General features: G+C 39.2%; 1 protein-coding gene across 2 annotated transcripts in view; it reads right to left on the reverse strand.

Moving 5' to 3' along the window:
- POLR3B (RNA polymerase III subunit B) overlaps window positions 1–22,312 on the reverse strand; it is an 82,010-nt gene that overhangs the window by 48,564 nt on the left and 11,134 nt on the right. For both annotated transcript variants that reach the window (XR_005104446.1, XM_037389070.1), the window contains exons 7-14: window positions 21,960–22,051; window positions 20,604–20,721; window positions 19,474–19,582; window positions 11,674–11,796; window positions 10,079–10,195; window positions 9,468–9,602; window positions 3,804–3,965; window positions 300–500 (exon numbers count right to left, since the gene is read on the reverse strand). Coding sequence is in view for 1 of the 2 variants with exons in the window: in XM_037389070.1 (XP_037244967.1) it covers window positions 300–500; window positions 3,804–3,965; window positions 9,468–9,602; window positions 10,079–10,195; window positions 11,674–11,796; window positions 19,474–19,582; window positions 20,604–20,721; window positions 21,960–22,051 (1,057 nt within the window). In the remaining variant the exon portion in view is untranslated. The remainder of the gene's footprint in view (window positions 1–299; window positions 501–3,803; window positions 3,966–9,467; window positions 9,603–10,078; window positions 10,196–11,673; window positions 11,797–19,473; window positions 19,583–20,603; window positions 20,722–21,959; window positions 22,052–22,312) is intronic.

The raw sequence follows: 22,312 nt of genomic DNA on the forward strand, positions 1-22,312 counted from the left end.
AAAGAGAACAAGTAGCTCTGATGCAAAAATGGGAGCCCCCATGTCATTCTCATACAGCCAAATTATTTCTGAAAAGTTTCCAGCCACTCCACTGAGGTAGGAGAAAAAAGGCAATTTAGTAAGGAGGATCAGGATGTAAATGGATGGGATGTGAGAAGACATAGAAGTTGTGTTATCAGTCTGAGGATATTTTTTCTCTCCAGAAACATCCTCATCAGACTTCTTCCTCTTATGGAGAATCACCTATGCCTCCATTTCTCGGGACAAGAACTACTGAAAGCAAAATGTAAGTTCCTCACCTCTCCTTCAGGAGTGTCAGATGGGCAGAGCATCCCCCACTGAGATGGCTGTAGTGATCGAGGACCACTCACTTTCCTTGTCTTTTCAAACTGAGAAGAGATTCTAGTCATCATTCCCAGAGCAGATATATAAGACAAGCGGGACAATACTTGTGTCACGCCTTGGCGGTCCATTTTGAATCTCTTCAGAGACCAATTTCCCTGTAGAATAAAATGAACGTTTCAAAAGTTATTGCAGTTTATCCTTCCGTAGTCTTGACAATACATGTCTTTTTTCAGTACTTAGAATGAGAAGCTTTGCATTTATATAGAACAACTTTCCAATTATCTATCTGCACATGAACTACTAGTTATAACATACTTGTAACTAAGTACTAAAAAAAGTTGAAACAAAAGAACTGCTCTTTCAGACAAGAGGATACTTAGTCAATCACACAAAGATTCTTCATCATGTGTCCCTCACAGGTAAATCAATACTCAAATTTAGCTAAATTATTTTCTGTTCTCCCATTATAGATGTTTTTGAGTATTTTCAAACTAAAAAAAAGTATTTTGAGTGAAATACACTTTTACAATAGATCCCACAAACTTTCAGCTCTGCCTTTTTTGTGCTTTGTTATTTTTGTAGGAAACACAGGCATTTAAGCTGGAGAAGTCTGACATCAAAGCTACCTGTACTTCCATGAAGCCTTTTGTTTTGGAATCCAGAGGGAAAAGACTCACTGATTTGTCTTCTCACCAAAGAGTGTGGTCTCTCCAACTTCTCTGGTAAGATTACATCAAATATGAAATGCAAGATCCATACATACGTCAGAGGTTTCATGTTTCATGACTGTCACAGGCAGTATCACTTGTGGTTTTAATTAGGAGAACAGAGGAGTTCAGAGAATGTTCTAGGACACAATTATGTTTCCATGCCAAGCAGATTTAATAATCTCTACTGGAAGATCTTGAAATTTGGTGCTACAATTTTGGCTTCATAACATCTACTCCATATACAGCTCCCAGCACATGAGTCAGTGGATAGACCAAGTTTCTGTCCCAATTACTACTATTTATCCCAGCCACCATGCTACTAGTCAGTCCGACGGCAACGAAGATCTCAAAAGTAATGGTTTCCCCAAGGACTGCCTTCAGCTAATTCCTATAGCCTTTTTGATAAACTCAGCTCACCAACGCTACCCAAAAATTTGAAGCTCACCTGCTGTACTGCACTGAAATTCTTTTAGAGGGCGATTTGCTTGGCTTCTTTATTTATACATTAACAGCACAATTCCATTTTATGATGAACAGCAAGGAACGACCATTCATCCGAATGATTTTGCTATTTGCTTCTACTGGAGAGACCACCAAACAGTCTGCAGAACTTCCCTTTTTTCCTTGTTACAGAAAGTGGGAAGTCATAATACCAACAGTAAGTCAGTCAAAAGAAACCTGTCCACTCACTCAACCTTCTCAGGAAGGGTTCACTTGCTAACCATTTCATTCTTTAAAGACCAGGAGTTATCAGAATAAGTGGAAGAATACAATAAATGAGTACTTTTTCCTCACACTAGAAATGATTGCACCTGTAGTCTAAACTAGCATGTGGTTTCTTCTTCACTGCCCTGAAGACTGAAATCTCAAAGACTGGAGGAAAGGGGAGGTAGAAACACTGCCTGAAGAAATAATATGAAAAATTCTTTGTGCTTTGGATGTGACAGACTGACTCCTTTAAATGTTGTCCAAAAACCCAGACTGGGGCCACAGCTGTTGTGAGACCATCCCCAGCAGGTAACTTCCTACTGAGCAGGAAGTTATGAATGAATATGAATGACCTGAAAGTTGTTCCTTAAGTGGCATCAGATGATTCTGCAGACACTGAAATGTCTATTAGGCCTGTGGCATTGCTGCCTGACCTACCCTCTCTTCTGGTCTTTTTCAGGGTAAAAAGATGACCTACAGCGAATATCACTGAACATCACTGTACAGTTAATGCAGTAGTGCTGTGAATTCTTTTGCATGCTACTGGTGTAATTATGAATCCACTGAGTTATTCAATGCTCTTTGAGACTATCATTGAAGCATTCTGGTGAAATTGGAGATTGTTGTTTCCAAGAATGATTTTTATGGTATTTGCTTAATCTCTTGAATAGTATGCACTGGGCATTGTTCCTGAGAAATTATTTTCAATGCTTAAGAGCAGATGGTGTTTAACTGCTTATGTGGCAGTAAAAAAAAAGTCCAAAGACAGTGGAAGAAGGAAGACTTTACAATACATACTGAATAGTTTGCAGATTTATCTCTGTCAGTCCAAATGGAAAAACTGGCACTGGCTAGAAGAAAGCACTAGCATTTAGAGAAACAAATCCGTCAATTGTTTTGGTTACGTGCACTGAAGAGATTTAACTACATTTGGGGCACTCATAAAATTAAATAGTGATAAGCTTTAACACTGGGGTTTTTAAGTAACAGACTGGTAGTGGTTTTGGATGCAATTTGTGGAGTTAATTTTGTTCACAAGAACTGAAGAAAATCCTCAGTTTCATGCTAGGCAGAAAAGCCCCCTCAAGAGTTCCAAAGATTAAAAATTAAGTTGCGTAACTTTTACCAGCTACTAAAATACTTAGACTAATCTAATTTCTTAAAAAAAATAATGGATTTCAAAGTCATTTACAAGCCAGTAGCTAGATTTCAGGAACCACCTCACAAATTGTTCTTGCAGATGTGTGATGTAAGAGACAAAGTTAGTAATTGTATTTTTGTTCTCTGCTGGAAAAAATGAAAATATCTGTTTAGGAGAAGGCAGACACAGGCTAAAACCTAGCCAAGACAAATATTTAAGGCTTAATTATGTTGGTTTTTTTTTTTTTTATTATACAGCATGTAGCAGTTTTCCCTGTTAAACAGTTCAGTATCATTAGCAGAGAAGCACTAATTTCTATGCTGCAAATTTGCTCATACTAGCAACTTCATATGAATAAAAAGGCACCGCCCTTAAAGAGCTCAAAATTCAGCTTCCCTTTTTAGAGTTGGCTTTTTTTTGGTTTTTTTTTGCCTACCCACCCCCACCCCCTGATGGTGGGTCTTCTGTTCATGATGTTTTCCTGATGTTTTTAAACCACCTTTTGGACATACGATGTAATATGACCCTAGCTAAAGCCAGATAATAAAAAATAGCATGAGCCAGATAGTCAAACAGAACCTAGAAGACAGCAAGTTGGATAAATACAAACGTGATCGCTATTTTAAATGTGGTTTTTTCTACCATTGCTTCTCACACAATAAAACTTTGAAATAAATGGTGAAATAAAAAGTGGTTTGATTTGATGATTAATGATCCTTCAGTGAATTCCAAAAGTCCTGCTCATGACAGACTTTTGCAATTTTAATCTATAAAGAATGTTAAATAGATTTGTTTTTACAACCAAAGATAGTAGAGTCATCAGAAGAAAATTTACACATTTGCATCATTCACTCTGGTGGAAAAACTTTACCTACTAAAATGAAAACAAAAATACTTACAGTGGAGATGGCATTGACCATGCCATTGGTAATTTGGTCTTGACGCATATGCTTCACTACATCAAACTGAGCTGCACGTTGCTTTGGGATTACTTGGTCAGCAATCTTTTTCAGTTCAGAGTTAAATTTTTTGAACAAATCTTCAAACAGAAGAGAAAGAAGCTGGAAATACAAACCAATTGGATTAAGGGAAAAAAATTATACTTTTCCAGAACTGGGAAATGGGGGACACATGGGTGACAGGGACACATTTAATACTTCTACCGTTATGTTTCTTCTAAGTTAAAAAATACCCTCTCTGTTTCTCAAATGGTATTTTTCTCATGAGTTTTTTTTCCTTATTAGAGTGCAGTATTGGAGAAATTATAACATAAAGCAAATTAAGTAGAATGGTCTACGTTCTTTTTGGTTTGCTCTAATTCTTCCTTCACAATATCTTAGCACACCCATCCATCTCTGTGCTATCCTTTTACTAACTGTTTTCCCTAATCTGCTGATCTACTTCCTTCCTAAAATCACAAACTCTTTTAAAGATTTAATACCCTAAATGTACAACCTTGAATTACACACAAGATTTGGAGGCAAGACCAGCTTCTATTCTAATACTGGATGGAATAACTGCAGTAAAGCAGTTCAGTGAGCAGTTACCTTGAGATATTTTACTATTAAAAGTGAAAAAGGCTATTTAAAGTGCCCCTTCCCAGGAGCTACTAAAACAGACAAGAGAGACACTTAAGTGACTGTCAGTGGCCGTTAGGGGAAGCAACTCAGCAGCACAGAGTTTGGAAGCAGTGCACAGTGTGGAAAACCAGACTGACGCAAAAAAGGTGCACAGTTAACATTGCTTCTGGACAAGCAGAACTAAAGAGACTTTATTAGGGGCTCAGAAGCAATCTGTGCTCTTGACAGCTGGCAAGACATCTCAGGTTATGTAGACAACTTCCTCAGATATACACTTTCATCCTGCTACCTTCTGCCAATCAGAAGCTATGGAAAACCAATTACACTCACAGAAAGTCCACCTGGTTCAACATCTGACATCCCTTTCTACAAGCGATACTATCTGGAAAGTGCAATGATCTTCCACATCTCTCCCTTAAAAAAAAACAACAAACAAACAAAAAAAATAAATCTACAGCTTAAGCAAAGGAGCTTCGTAACACAGCTGAACTGGAAAAAGCCCAGCAATACAACCCTTCAAAGTGCTGCAATTTAAACCAATTATTTCCTGCATATCTACACTAATTACTTCTAGCTCTTAAAATAGCCATAAAATGAAAAGGTGACCAAAGTTTGTGACCTGACTTTTTTTGTTCTCCAATCCAAGCTTTGCTTCTGCCGTTTGCTCAACCTCTCCTTGCAGACACTAATAGCTTCCCAAAACATTTAAATCTGCTTTACATGATACATTTTAAGTGTTCACGATGATTAGCTTGCAAGCAAGCAGTGTCAATTCTAAAGCCTGGCAGTCTTGTCCTGGGACTCTATTTTACAGCAGCTCCAAGTGTCAAAAGAAATAAAAATGCAGCAGCTACCAATGCCAGAAATGGTGGTTCCCAGTGTACAAAGCATTGTAGGGCTGAACAAGCTAGGTATTCAGCTACCACAAGCTAAGACATTCTGGAGTCAGTTGCACAATTTAATTTCTGTATGTACAGAATTAAACTGAATTTCAACTGTTTCCATCATAGTCCAAACTTTTCCTCACCTTCTGGAAAGAAGAAAGCAAACGACTCATGCCTCTCTCACTGGGTTGGACCACTAGCTTTCGCTTACTTTCCTCTACCTACATACCCCAGCTGAGATGACTACAGCATTTGGCAAATGACACTATAAAGCAGCTAAATAAATTATAAGCTTCCTTTTTCACTGGCATCACAAATGCATTTTAGAATAAAAGCAACAAATAGCACCTGGAAACTCAAGATGGAGATCTGATTTGCAATAAAATGCTCCCACTGGTCTTCATGGAGAGCAAGACTGGATCATTTTTGACAGTCTACTCCACAAGACATAAGGAATATTTAGTGATCAGTCACTAAATTGTAAAACCACAGCGATAACACATGCTGTATGCTAACCCTTGACAAAAATGGAATCCTATTTCCAATCTGGACAGAGAAGTTTTGCTGAAAACTGGTTAAGCAGGGATATTTTAGACCTCACTTGGCACGAAAAGGTGTTACAGAGGCTCTTTCCCTTCCTGATTGTTGTAGTACCATTAACATTTTCAAGGTGACACCCTGTCATAAAAAACCCAGTCACCTGCAACTCACCTGCAATGACACAACTCATTTAAATCAGATTTCCATCAGAAATAAAAGCAACTTTTATGCAGCATCATATTAGGAAGGAAAACCCACTGGAGTCTCCAAAAACTAGACTACGAGGGAAGTATTTCAAAAGTAGGGGAAAAGTAAAAGGAAGTAATGTGCACAGTTTTAAGACGTCTGATAGTCCTGTCAAATAAGAACTAGACGCTTTGAAATCAATCATGGTATACATTTGACCTCAACAGGTTTAAGCAGGACAAACATTTAGCAAAACATTAACAGAACATTTAAAAAAATTTACTCTGAAAATACTTTCACATTTGATTTCTTGATCATAAAATTGCAAAAATCCCCTAATTCCACACACCATAGGCATTATAAAGCCACACCATCCTTCCTCTTCTCTGAAGTAATAAAGTAAATTACACCCCAAATACACCAACTTCCTACTATTTGCCAGTCTGAAAAGCATCATACTTTGCTAATTTCACTCACAGACTCTAGGTCTGTCAGAGCTCTGACTATCTGGCAAAGCAGAATCTCACAATAACCACATTATTTAGGTCAAGAGCAAGAGATTAAAGAAAAAGGATGGAATGCCAATGATAATATTCAATGGATTTCATAGTTAGTCCAGGGCCTTTCAGCCCGCTTCAGACAAGAGCACTAAACAGCAAATTATATTTAAGAAAAAAAATAAAATACTGACAGCTCATCAATTGATTTTCATTGAAAATCCTAAGAAAAATTAATAAAGAACTTAAGCTGCTGAAATACAGTTTCACCAATTAGCTTAATGTCAGAGAATTCTAATTAGGTGCCTTGAGATTGCTATTTAGCGTTTAAGCCTGTGGAGTGCCAAATTCTCCCTTTCACACAAACTGGTTGCAAAATTAAAGACATTAGGCAGCCTTAATTATATTATCAGAACAGCTGGGATTAGGCAATCTCTGAAGTCAAGGCGGTATTCTTTTGTCACAGGGTAGAAATCCCTTGCTTTCCAGGGTGCCGGATTTTGGTGCTGTTCCATATCTCACCCATACAAAGCAAGCTGCATTAGAAACAACAACAACAAAAAAATCCCGAGGACAAAGAACAGAGTAATGCTTAGCAAATAATGAACACATTAAGGAAAGAGAAAAGGTAGGTGAAAAGATTAAGCCTGAAATCGGTAGGTTTTGCTAACACCTCAGCTGGCACCTGGCCTACCAAGCCTCTAGTGGCAGAAAGACTAAGAGAAAGCTCTGTAAACCAGCTTGGCTAGTGGATACAACTCTGTTATCTAAAGCTAAAGCACATTTCATACTCTCTTGTCCCGTGGGGTGTGAAATTAGCAGCTATTGTTTTCACACATTTTTATAAACACAATGCCTTTTATGTCTTTACATTGTTTAGACTGCTATGTTTTTCTCCTCGCATGGGAATCTTTTTTTTTTCTTTATTCAAATTTTAAATCAACAGGATTTTTATTCCAGGAACATGCTGGCATTAAAAAAAAAAACAAACAAAAAAACCCCCAACAAACCACCAACCATTTTATCCACACAAACTTTAGCTAAACTCAAACTGGCAAAAAAAATCTCAAGACTTTATATTCTGTCCAATCAAATTAATATTACACCAATAATGTGGCAGAGAGGAATTCAAGTGTTCAGCCTGAAATGAGCTTTTAAAATATCACAAGGGAGCCAGAACTACTCTTAATCAAGTGCTACAACCCCCTCTGCACAGTTCCCCTTGACGTAGAAAAAATATGTATTGGCTTTGTTATGATGATCCTCTACATTTAAAACCTCTTCCCAGTTAATTTAAAATTACTTTAACATCTGTGTGAGCAGACACCTTTTTATTACAGCTTGTAGAAAACTTTTTACCTGCTCTACTTTCTGTCTCTAAAAATATTAGGGAAAATCAAACTACTCCTTCAATACACTTAAATAAGAACAATACGATGACAAAGCAACAACTAATTACTGACTGTCATACTGAAATACAGCAACATTACAGCACATTAGAACCATTAGAATATTGTGCATTCTTTTTTACTACTCCTTACACTTTAGAAATATGTTCTGCTTCAGCACACAAGTCTGACGAACAGTAAACATATTAATTTGAAGAAAGATTATTTTTTTTCCTAACAGGTTAAGAGTATTTTTCCCTTGTATTTGTGCTTAAGAGTGTGTTCAAGAGTGTTGTCTTAGTTTCTTCAGAAACCTAGGAAGCAAAGTGCATGGTTTTATTCTGAAATGATTGCGTGCTCTGTGTGTGTTCACATGTGTGCATGGAGGACAAGGCAGGGTGGGAAAGAGCACAGGAATATGAGACAACATGCAAGCACACATCTTAAAAAAGTACAGTAAGATGAGAATTCCCACTGGATATGAACAAAAAAGAATGGATATTGTTACATGTGCTGCAACAGAAATCCCAATACGAATGATGTGGGGAGCAGAAATGCATAGCTTCTCCAACCTGGTGCATTACGTATACTTGTCTGAACTTCTGCTGCACGATCAGTAACACAAGATGATACTGACTGCCAAAACCCCAACTTAAGTTAATACAGAGCACAGCAAAGAAGCCCCATCATAATCTAAACTGGTTAATCAAATAACCACGCATGGCAAGGAAAAATCCATGCCATGGTAACTAAGCAGTTCCTTTACCTGATAGGCAAATTCCCACTGCACTAGGAGAATGTAGTTTGGCCAACAGCTGTGAACTGCCACCCTCTCTGCAAAAGAACGGTGCCAGTCAGACACCTCAAACCATTCCCTCCTTCACAGGCCTTTGTTACTGCCTCTATCTCAATGCAAAATTCTGCAAGCAGAGTAGTCCATGCAATCCACTTCCATTAGTTGCTCAAGTTAACTTTAAACCACTTAGTTAATTCATGCTACTCTAGAGGCTAGAAAGGCAGTTGACAACAAATAAGCAATCTTACAGGCTTCTGCAAAGTACAGGAGACTTGAGTGGCTGTTCTGTGAGTTGCTACACAAGCTGGGTTCTCCACAGTGGGACAACCTGGACCTGACACGCAGGCATGTATTTGGTTTGGCCCCAGTTTATTCCCTTACCCAGATGCTTAAAGGGGGACACTGGAAGATGGATTTTACTGCTGCCTTCTTGGCACTAAGTGTTATAATGGAACTAGAACTGATGTCATATTTACACTACTCTGTCTATAAAGAGGCAACACAGAAGTGAGGATATAGTTTATTAGTCTCAGTCAGGGAAGCATATCTGTAAGTCAACACAGAAAAAACAGCAAAAATAAAATGAGAGGAAACCCGCTTAAGTTAGGAAGACAAGGATGCTCCTTATTCTGCATCTTTTCAAAGCAGATAGTAACAAAACCCAAAAAAAAGCACCTGAAGTAAGAACTCACCTGCCCTGCCAACTCCAAACGTTTATTTCCATAGTAGTCTCTGTCATCTACTTTATTTTCTCCTTGAGCCAAAATTACTCTGCGCACCATCACTGCTGTGTATATGCACTTGGCACGAAAATTGAATTCCTTCACCTGTAAACAAATAAACAAAAGTAAAACACACTGATGTTTCAGGATCAATTCCTTAGTTCTTATTCAAACACATCCATTTCAATAAGTGGGTAATCTGGGCTGACTGGGGAGTTAAGAAAGGGATTTGTGCACTTTACCTTCTTTAAAAATGCTAACGGTAATATACATTAGTGACACTGAAATGGCTGTTAAATGAGAACAAATCAGAATAAAGTATAGGTCATGAGAATAAGGTCCTGAACTAATAGCTGATACTGCCTGGCTATGCAGAAAAATGCGTAGTATGCTAAGTAGTTAAACAGTAGAGCATTTCATGAAGATTACTTTTGATTCAATTCAAATCTTCCCCTTTATTTTGAGGGTGATTTACTTTATCTTAGCTACAAAGCAATCAAAGACATTTTTCCCTGCCAACAAAGCTCACACCGTAAATAATCACACAAATTTACTCCAGTTTAAAAAAAAGAGTTACATACAAGAACGTGGGTCAAAATAGTTGATGCTAGCAGCTCTCGTGCTTCTTCCATCTTTGTTTTCTTTGGGCCTCCCCACATCCTTTGCCTTCGTACTTTGTTTCCAATGTACTTCAAGGCCTGTCAAGGGTGGGGAATTAACCTGAGTTAATAGTAGAATTGTAACCTATATAAATATACACACACAGAGATCTGTGTGTATTCCTCAGTCAGTGCAATCTCACTAGTCGCAGATGATACAAACTCCAAGCGAAGTGCAAAATACCAAACACAATAAAAAAATAAATTGAAAATTGACACTTGATTATAATTAAATATACAACATTGTGTTTATCATACGTTGATAACATCTGGAATGGGAAGTGGTGAAAGAGCATGATGACTACAATATTAAAAGAAAGGATTGTAAAGATATAGGAGAAAAGATTAGAGAAATTCCAAAGATATCTAGTTTATTATTTTGACTTTTCACCTCCAGTTCTTCAGTATACTTGCTAAGTTTCATTCCAGTATTAGCCCATGAGGTGGCACTCGCTGTTTAATAGGCACAAATGCTACTGTGTGGCATCCACATCTGTCTCCAAGAGTACCTTGCAATGATCAATGGATTCTTACTCTCTTACAAGTTGTCCAAGAAATTGAATCAATGTGCAGAATTCAAGGCCAGATGAGTCAAAGAAAGCATTCAGGTCTACACAGGAAGTTCCTGCCTGGAAATGAAGCCATGCCCCTCAAGCCAAAAAATCACCCTCTCAACTAAACGACAGACTATCCTTTCCATTGTTACCTTCTTCTCCAGATAGCTCTCTTTTAATTTCGTTTGACATTTCTTGCACAGAGTAACTTCTGTATTTCAGTTTTTCTACCTTCCTAGATGCTTCAAACTTCTCCATGTTCCTCCAACATCACCATTTTACTCTTCTGACTCTGAAATAGGAGGCCTCTATACTACCTCTAACCCTGAAAAGCCCCAAAAGATGCAAACTAGAAAGATGTTCATGTTACTTAACATCATACACAGAAGGAGTCGCTAAAGTTTACAATGAAATAGCAGAACTATGACCAACCTTCAAAAGCTTCTTCTAACAGACTAATATGTACATGATGGAAAACAGCAAAATGGCCTGTGTTCTGGCTAATTTAAAAAAGTACACATGAGCTGAAGAGAATTCTGGAGAGTCTTTAGCAGGACAGAGGGTGGCTATTATTGTGGGCTTTATACAAGAGATTAGAATTGGAGGAGAACACCTACACATGATGAAATGGTCATGTCCACATCAGTAAGGCTTCTGCAAAATGAGGCCTGTAGTTCCTTTTTAAAAAATGGGAATCATCCTCAACAAAACCCCCTAATCTTATGGACATCGCTATTTGCCGCACACATTAAAACATAACCCTGGGCTTCTGAAAACAAAGTGTTTCTTGACTTTTTTTTTTCAGTCAGGAAATGAGAGCAAAGCCTCGCTTTTGACAAGTCCTGCCCCCTAAAAAAGACCCAAAAAACCAAACCCCAAAACACAAAGTGCATGAACACATCAAAATGGTCAATACCCACCATCTTTATATTTTATGGCCTCTGGCCATGTGAAAAGACACACCTGCATCTGTGTAAAAATCTGAGCTTTTTGGCATTCTTCCAGACTAGGAGCAAATGCAGCCATCACGTGTTCTTCTGTGCCAATCATTTGTACAATCTCTTGGTCACTCTCAACACCCATGGCCTAGGAAAAAAAGAAAAGACAGAAATAGCACAGGCTTTATGTTAACTCACTGACATTTGCTTATGCTAATTCAGTATTGTTTGTCTGCATTACTACTAAGCAAGAGCTAGTTCTTCTCTAAGAAACTGTGCCATCTGGCACTGGCAGCACATATTCTAGCTATGGAAGAACATTAAAAGGAAATCTTGATAAGCAGCAGGAACACACACACTTTTTGGAGAGCCTTTTTTCCTTCACTGACAGGAGTTAAATTTTATGGTTTTTCTTAAGAAAAAATAAATACCAGGTAGTAACAACCCTACATGTTTAACAATGAAAACCAGAATCTACAATAAATAAAGGAAGGTGAAATTTCTTAAAAGATTACATGCTATCTCTTACCACAAGCAATTTCGTAAACTCAGTTGACTGCCATGCAGCACGTCCTATTTGAGAAACATTTATAATTTACTCCTTTGCAGCTCTCTGCATTTAGAAGATGACTTCACTACACAATTCCACTTGAAAGCCATCCTATTATTTCACTGATCCTTGGACACCTTGTTAGACTTTATACTGCGGAAAAAGCTTAATAAACTAAGAAAGTGCTTAACAGGTTTAGAAAAATCTCTCTATCAGTAAGTGTTTCAAGGTGGCAGCCAGCAGTGCAGGCCTTTGTGGATTCCAGATGGTGCTAAAGCTCCCCTCTTCACACATTTGCCTGGAGCTCTGCCATATCAAGAAACGGAATAATCTCACTAAACCTCTTCTGGCTGAGTTATAATGTTTCTCAGAACTTTTTGAGGAAGTTACGTTTGTATTCGTATTATTCCTCTAAGTGCCTGCCACAAAGACCACTGTAAATAATGGCCTATGTAGACCCTAGTATTCTGGTCCTCATTAAAAACTGGCAGTGTCCCAAAAAGTCACATTTTCCTCCAAAATACATAAATACCTTCCCTTCTTACTGCCTTCATTGGGCATCACTTTGCTTAATACCTAGCTAACACTATCCCCTCACAAAACTGTTGCTCTGATTGTGAAGTATCCAGCTTTTTTTTTATCTTTTCTTCTTTAATTTCTTCTCTTTTTCAGCAGACAAGTGCAAAAGTAGCACACCCACAAGAGTGTGAGAACATGCCCATTTTCAGTGCAAAGCACAGATCACCATCTTGGACCTGAGTGCCAAATCAAGACACGGTTACTTCACCAGATAAGAGTGTTCCAGTAAATAGTCACCCCTCTGATCTCAAGGCTCTTTTCAGAAACAGAAATTGCCCATGTGTTATTTCTGTAGTTCAGATCTCTGTTTTTCAAATATTATTATGCTCACTCACCCTTTTAAATAAGGTTGCACAGTAGTTAAACCCCAGCAGAGAAGTTAACAAAAACCCTAATGACCTGATAGCCAGACTCATAAGAAAAATCTACAAAAGCATGAAAGCTTCACAATAGTAATTTCCCACCTGTCTAGGACTTAATAGCTGACCAGCAAACCAGTTTAGGAACCACAATCGGATTCATACACTCATATTCATATTGCACTCAGCTACAGAAGACCAAAATTTTATTAAAGGAATCTTTGTGCCATTCTAGGCACATATACCAGGAATACATTTATCTAAAGCACATCAAATACAAGCTGATAAGATATCATCCTACTTCTGTCCACCAGGTTAATTTTAGGATGGCAACCAGATTGTAATAGTCATGTAAAAAGTGAACAAAACAAGTAGGGGGAAAAAAGTCAACCTGCAGTTTTGCTATGCTCTTTTGCCCATTAAAAAAAAAAAACAGAAATCCAAAAAACAGTAAAGAAGGTTGATGATTTCTTCTAGCGTGATGAATTCTCTGATCAGAAGTTCGACAGCAAGATGAGAATAGGACTTATCATTAGGCCCATTTATATTTCTAGTTGAAGTCTAGCAGCAAACTCACTTGAGAATCTGAATTTGTGTGTTGGCAAGGCTGGGGTCTGCCACCAAACAATACATGTTATATTATTCGATAAGTGCAAATTGGGGGAAATTGATTTATGACTAATGACTAAAACTTAGACAAATAACTGAAAAAGATGTGCTGATACAACAGCCTAAAAGTAAACCCATTTAGTCTCCTCTGTACTCTCAACAATCACAGGCAGAGCTGCACACACAACTCCACCTACATGCAATACTAACAGGGAACACAACAGCCTATGCTGGTATCAGATAGATTTGTAATCTTAACACTTGCTCTTCTAGTAAATTTGGCCCTGATGTTGTACTTCCACAAAAAAATCAAAACCAAAAAGGTACTCCAGAATTAGCCTGTAACATCACTAGGATAGTAACAAAATATTCCTGGGTTGTTGCTTTTCTTACAGAAACACTGATGACATTCAAAGTAGGTATGTGTCCTGTTCTTACCATCCCAAGACAAAGCCGACTAAAAGTGAATTAACATAAAACAAAGACACACACACAAAAAAAGAGAGAGACAAGATGTCTCGTTTATTTTTGATTGGAAGACAAAGCCACAAAGGGTTAATTTTTTGGGGGGTGGGGGGGTGGAGGCGAAGGAGACATTGCAAAGGGATACCTTAACAGTAGCAGTGAAAGGATGAGGGGATGAGGAAGGAGACAGTAGCAGGCTGTTGAAGAGCGTGGTTGGAAGGCTAGTAGCCAACGGACATGAGACAGACAAGTCAAAGCAATCATTCATAATATTCAGATCTTCCTGTGTTCAAGTGGGACAAAGTGGTCCAACTGGGGTCAGCCGCTTCCTAGGACTGGGGATGTCCCTGCTGCCCAAAATGTGTGTGTGCGCAAACACACGTACATATGACAGAGTGTGCACGACAGAGTGCAAGCCCAGCTCTTCCTCCCCCAGCTCCTGCCTTAATGATGATGTCTAGGCGTTTCCATGGCACTTCCCTAGAATGCAGTTCTGCAGTCCATCAGGCTAAATTACAGAACGGAGACAGGCAGATGACTGGATTAAAAAGATGTCAGGGAAGTTCAAGGTTGACATCACAGAGAGAATTGGTCTGGAGCTTTCATAATTCAAAATATACAAGTTATGAAACTGCAGCCATGGGAACCCATAATTCTGCAGATCCAGTAAGACCACCATTCAGCTGTTTCACTAGAGTTGCTCTTAACAGCTCCAAGACTAACACAGGTTTGTAAAAATGAAACTTGATCTGCTGTTCAAACCTTTTGCCGCAGGTCCTAGAGCAGCTCCTTATAGCTCCCACATAAACTAAAGATACTTCACCTAGTGATTCAGGTTGTAAAATTCAACTTTAAGTCCCCCTAGGTTACTTATAATTCTCTTCCTTCTCCAACTAGTTTTGGTGCAGCATGCAACCTTCATTTACTTCAGCTCCCAGGACTCACTCAAGTCCACTGAACCAAGATCACAAACCCAAAAGAAAAATAGCCTTTACCTTAAAACAGCTCTAAACCCTGCAATGTAGTGAGTTCCCTGCAAAAGCCACAGCATGACGTCACCCATAACCCTAACGTTTTTCAGGATAGAAACACCCTTAAGTACTACACAAATATTCCACACCTCCTCTAACGCTCATTGCTACCTAAACCTGCTTGAGCTCCACCCCCCCCACCCCCCCACCCCAGGTAAAGTGTACATAGCTCATAGCCCGACATATTCAAAAAACCCACTACACACAGTTCACACAGCCCTGTGATCTGTGGACAACTACCACACAGCTAAAACAAGGTCTCCTGGGGCTGCAGGTCAACTCAGGACAGCCTAAACACCAATCTGGTTGCATGTGTATTAACTAATGAAGCAGCCTTACCCAGTAAGCAGGAAGCAAATTAGTCATGTCTGTTTCCCGTAACAAGGCAGTTAACAACCCTTCAAAAACCTCAACAAATACATACTTTGGGGGCAAAACTGTCCAATTTAAATCACTACTTCAAACCAAAACCTGCATTTACATATAAAGCGGCCATACAAATACTTCTGTCACTTTCAAGAAGAAAGGTTAGGGGGAAAGTATTTAAGCTATTACCACACAAAGCACTAACTCCATCGCATCTGAAGAACGGACACTTCAAGTCTGCCCTAGAACAGTGCCAGGACGTCGCCTTTTATAGCCTATCAAATTGCAGTTAGCTGTGGTCAATGTGCTAAACTTCACAAAACCACAACTTACATGTGTTCAGCACAACTAGCTCTTAAATCTCCAAGTATGCCAATCTCAAAGATCCTTACAGGTCTGGATGGCAGAAAAGCAAAGCAGCAGAACAAGGTCATTCAGACTTGAGGTTTAGAAGAGACTATGGATAAGGATGAACTGCACAGCAGATGCCCTCTTTAGGGTGACATTACACAGTCCAGCCTCCCCACCTATCCAGATCAAGGGACCTTCAGATCCAAACTATTTCCACCTCTCCCCACAGCCTATGAACCTGGGTTTCCTTCCTCACCACGAAAGGAAAGAAAGACAGGCTGTATGTTTGCTGTGTGTTCAGGTCTTGTCCCGGTATGCAGCTGTGTCCATGACTCATGCCTGAAACAGGAAAGCGCTCTCAAGATTCTAGTCTACGGAGCTCTTTATGAATTTTAGCCCTCAGCTGTGTCAGCGGGTGGTGTTTGTAACACTCCCTACTTCATAGCCCTTGATTTTGACAAAGATGTTTAAGCAATATTAGTATACCTGCACTTTACAGTTGCAGTACCTTTAAATCCACATTAGATCACAGATCTCCAATATTTGCTTTCTTTTCTATGAAGTTACAATGATTTTCTGTACCTAACCTACATCTTAAGTCATGTGCAGGAACACTGGGCCATTTAAAGCTATTGGGACTAGAAGACGATCCAAAACTGCCCAACCTTCTCCCGCTGATTCTCAGCTCCTGACAAAACCTCCCCTCTAGCTGGCCCTTAAACTGGATAGCAGTCCTCTACCAATTACAGTCATTTTCCTAGTCAAAACACAGAGGTTTGTGGAACTTGGTTGCAGCTGGATACTGGTCTGGGAAAAACTGCACAGCAATAGATTTTTGTCATTGCCTTCTCTGGTTATTTTTCAGTTGGAAATTCTACAAGCAGTTGCTACAGTAAAAGTTAAGGATGCAAAAGCAACCACAACTTCAGACCTTAGATTGTCTGTACAGCTTAACTTTGCCCCTTGCAGATGTGTATCTCTAAATTACAAGAAGCAGAACACTTACTAGTAACAAGGAAGACCCATGCTCCATGCCCAAGGCTTGGGTGACAGCAGAAAGGAATTATTCTCCTTGCTTTTCCAACAAATCTCCTACGTATAACTGCCATGTGAGAGAGCTGACGCTACATGGAGATTCCTAAGTTAGGGATTTTCCAGGGCTACAGCATTTGCAAGCTTGCTTCTAGTAGTTAAATACAATAAAGTAATACTGCATTACAGCAATGCCCAAGAAAGCAGGAAAGATCAGAGGCCGGTGCCTGCCTGATAATCCATTGAAAAGATTCTCTGGCATTTTTAGTTCCCAGCTGGAGACTCATCAAAAGTGAACAGAAGAACCCTGAAGTTCACATGTTATTAAAGGAAAGGTAACGAAAATGATCACTCACAAGTACAGATAAGTGCCGGTCAAGAATGGAACATTCAGAATAGCTAAAAGCGGGTGCAGCTAGTTTGTAACTGGGTTAAAGCACTACAGCAAGCAGCTTCTAAAAACTGTAACCCCTTATTCAATAAATAAATAAAAAAATATGCCACATCATCTGGAATATAAAAGATACATATAGACAGGAGGATAATTACAGCAAGCATTGTCAGAAGGTGATCAAATAGTCGTACAATGCTGCTTAAAAAGAACCCAAACAACCACCTCCAAAGACTTAATAACCCTGAGCAGTTACTCTTCTGTGAGCAGGTATTTATCTGTACCAGCAGGGGGTGACAAAATGTAATAAAATTCTGTAAGTGAAGGTGGAATCCAGCTGTTTGGTACTCTGAGCAAATGGATTAAGAGCCACATTAACACTTTCCTGCAACAGAAAAGTTGTGAACTGAATCCTGACACTTTTATGTGCATTTCTCAACACAAATAATTTCTCAACCTCCTTTAACACTGGTCACTAAAACCAGATGATCACTTCCAGCTACTTGAAGAGATTAGCTTAATCAGAGACAACAGACATTTGTTTCTCAAGTCTAAATCCAATTATTAAACTATTTTCTAGTACCAAACCCAAAGCACTCGCTATAAGAAAACCGATTCTTAAAACTCTACATCAGCCAAAATGCTGTGGTAATACAGAAAACCCCGTACTTGCCGACACCAGCAGATCAGCGCTGCTGGCAGAACCCGTTTGGATGCTGTGAGCGAGTGCTGCCCTCTGCTGGCAGTTTATTTCCTCAAGTGACTACTACGCTCCCAAACCTCCTGTGTGCTGCGTTAACCATTACAGTGAAGACGGTAAAGGGAGATGGAGGATTTACTTGCTAGATACAGTCAGAGGCATTTCTGTGCCCTAAGCCACCCTCCCTGTGAAAAGTGCCTCCAGGACTGCCGCCCAATTTCCTTCTGCACGCACAGGGCACCAGGCTGCAAACCCACCGGCAGCAGTGAAGCCTACAGGACAGGAGGGAGCAGCTGGGAGGACAGATCCTAGCCTAAAAGCCTGGCCATGCTCTGCTGTCTTCTCTGGCAGCCCTGCAGTGCATGTCCACTCATCACCTTCACTGGCTGTAGCCCACATGTTCAATACCACAGACAGATGGGCTACCAGCCTGCTCCCAGTCCTGTCGGGCAGCTAGGGAAAAGTCATCATTATGCCTTCAGTTGTGTGCACCCTTGAGTGAATTAAAATCAAAGAGAGGAGCAGAGGGCAAAAGAAAGCAGTTCTGGCAGTTTCACAAGCTATGAGGTCCAAGGCATGACACCGTCACCAGCTTAGCTGGCAGGACAAATACTTCTCAATTCTTGCCCAGAATCAGGGGTGGATGTCTCTCACGGCCCTTTGTCAGCCCCACCAGGGATCTCTTCAAAGCTGCGATGCCTGCCCAGGCAGTCACCGCACTTAAGATACTAGTGAGCGTTCCTGACCCAAGCAGGGATTCAGAGATTCCGAAGCATTCTGACTGAGGCAGAGCTCATTCACAAGGGAAGGAATTAAAGTGCCAAAAAATGCAAGCCACTCTAGTAATCTTAAAGGATTTAGCAATAGGTCTAAGAATTGCAAGCCTTCCCCGGAGGCTATCAGTGTTGTTTACAGTTATGACTGGAAGTCATGTATAAGGAGCTCATGGCTGTCATGTCCCCAGACCTGAAACACAGGGTGTTGAGCGACTTTGCAGTCCAAAAGTTTGAGGTGGGGGCAGGGGAGCGGGGCAAACCCAGAAATGAAGACCCTTAACGCAAGTTTGCTACATAGCTCACAACAAAAGAAACCAAAAACCTGACTTTCTGTAGCAACAGGAGCACAGAGAGCAGTGCAGCAGGACCTTACAAAGCAGTAAGGGGTGGCAGGCATTTGTCTTGGCACAGCAATGTTCTCCTTGCAGACAAATGCAGCACTTTTTCTTTTTGCTGTACAATAAAGATGACTTCCCAGGGGAAAAAAAGCTAACACTCTCTAAGTCCTGCCAAGTCCTTCTATACATATTAAATTCTGAGAGGTGCTGCCACCAACCTTCCTTCTTGAGCTACAGCATAGCTTTTTTTCTTTTTCTTCAAACCAACAGCTGATTACCTTAAATATGATAGCAATGGGAATATCTTCTGACAGAGTGTTGTGCCTCAGGTAAAATCTTCCTTGTTTCACAACCATATTTGTTCTGCTCTTCTTCTCATGAGTGGAGCTGAAGTTAAAAAAAAAAATGAAATATTATGTCCAACAGAAAGATTGCACTGACACTCCAAGAACCTTCTGTATAAAAAAACTTCTCAAGCTTGAGCAGTCTTGCAGCTGAATTAATCCCACTTTCTCCTCTTAAAAATTGTATTAAAACAGCCAGACATCACCCCATAACTCCAAGGTAATAGGGTGTTATCACCTGTGATGGGGAAGGTCAATATGCAACTTAAGCAAACAGAAGCCTGTACTTCTCAAAATCATCTTTGCATGCTTTTATCATCAACTTGGATGTAACCAGCAAGGTCAAACTGCACACAAATACTGTGGCAACAGCAGTAACGAGATAACAGTATTTTGTATTGTATGTTTAACCTCATCTAGGCTTACTGAGGAACAGTAAAGTAGCTAGGAGAGAGACGCATGAGACTTCTGGGGAAGAAAAAACAGCCCTCCCACTGAATAGTGACAAGCACATTATACCAGCAGGCAGCTTAAAAACAAAAAGGCAAACAAATACAAATAAAACTTAGTCAAAGAGGAAGGTCCAAATTTAGACTACCTTGCCATTTTCAGTAATTCCTGTACTACAAAAACATAGATTTTTGTTTCCTTCTCAATTGCCTTTAAAAGCTTTCACACCAGTTTGACTTAGTCAGACAAAAGGTTACATCCAATTTCTACTGCAGTAACTTCATGTTACTTGCTGCAAAATGAGACCAAATACCATTGGTTAGGAAGTGCAGCTTTATGTTAAAAATTAGATCTTGCTTTTCCTAGTCTGAGATGAACCCTGAAGCATATGAGCAACTTCGATTTATTTTTGTGGGAATACTGTACTAACTGATCATGGAATTGATATTTTAGCATACAAAATGACAGTAGCAAGACAGGGGCATTGAATGTCTACAGCTTTTTCCCATTAAACTATACTAGGAAGAAAAACTACACAGCTCCTACAACTACAACTATGACCTTCTAAAGCTTTGATTTTATCTCTTTTATGTAATTATAGGTGTTTACCATACCTGGTAACAGAAGCGCCAACTGTGCCCTTTCTATCAGCTTCCACAATTATTCTGTTTTTAGATAACTGCTCTTGAATAAGAATTACTTTCTCTACACCTTTAACAATGAAATAGCCACCTATTAAATAGAAAGATTTTGCATGTCAGTACCTTTGCACCTTCTTCAATATTAATTTAAATATAAATTATTAGAAAGTAAACAGTATGTACACAAAGGACAAAACAGAAGAGTAAATTCTCCCTTATAAGAGTAAAGAGCAAACCCTGTGTGGAACCTGTCATAACTACGAAAACATTCCACTAGACTAAACAGAAATTTTGCTAAGCTCACACATAGTATTTGAGATCTAACACTTTATCTGGGAAGGATTTCAACAGAAAGAACCCACAGGCAGACCAAAACCTGTAAAAGCTGTACAAAACCCACAAACCTGTAAGGTAACCATACTTATTAAAAGATGTTATAGAATTATTAGTTCTACAAATTAGGTAAAAAAATTGCTTGCCAGAAAAGCATATTATAAATTATAATATATAATATATAATATAAATATAAATATCAAAAAAGAACCAGCCATTTCAGATGCCTGGTAACAAAGAAAGAGAAAGTCTTCCATAATTAACAATTGCTCTCTCTGGCACTCTGGGGAGGAATTTCTTTTGCATTACTTTTTAAAATGCATTTTAATGCCCTTGTTGTACCTAAGGCAATCTAAGGAATCTGCACATGAGCCATGTCAGATTCCTCTCTTAGACTGTAGCTATCTATTAATGCCTCCAGCACAGCACATGTCACCGTACCTTGCCATCACAAGCAAGCACGGTACATGTCCAACGCACGCTTCAAAAGCGGCAGATAAAACCCAAAGAAGTTGCTTGTTATAATCCTTCATCTCCTCTCTACATTTCAAATATTAATATGTAACACTTTATTCTTACTTTTAAAAGGGCAGCAAGTGAGAGTTCCTGAAGGACGCCATTATACTTCACTCTCCCCTGATTCACTTCATTTTCATGAACAAACTCCACCTTTGTTCCCATGTAACACATCACTGTACAATACTATATATACACTCTTCAACTTTCTCAAAATTTTGGTCTATTTTTTTTGTGGTTGAAAACTCCTCTGCAAATACAAACATTCCATGCTGTCACCATTTCTTACTACTTTCAAAAGCCTGCCAAGTTCTTTTAGTTACAAGCATACACTTGAGAAGTTCCCACAGCAACTTCAAAGTGGCAGGAAACATACCAATGGGGTATTTCAGGAAACATACCAATGGGGTATTTCTTTGCTAAAAAACATTTAAAATTAAAAGTAAAGATGGGAAAGAAAGAGCATGAGTGCAAATGTACCTGGATCTAAAGGACATTCGTTAAGTTTGGCAAATTCTGCTGGAGTTTTCCCGGTAAGAACGCAATTGGAGCTACGCAGCATTATAGGCATTCTGCAAGAAAAGCAGTTACACTTTTACTTTAGATTCAGATAGAAAAATATGAATAGCCAAGTTCAGAACAAAACCCATGCTGAAGAAACCGAAGAAAACACATTTAAGGTAATTAGAACACATGCAAGCAACGAACAATGGGCTTTTCCTTTAATCCCACCTTTTTTCATTGAACATGTAGTTTGAAAACAGACCTGAAACTGCACACCTACTGACAGAAACTGTAGACTTCCTACTCAATCTTTATGCAGCTACTACAGG

This window comes from Falco rusticolus, chromosome 5, assembly GCF_015220075.1.
Source record: "Falco rusticolus isolate bFalRus1 chromosome 5, bFalRus1.pri, whole genome shotgun sequence".
NCBI lineage: Eukaryota > Metazoa > Chordata > Aves > Falconiformes > Falconidae > Falco > Falco rusticolus.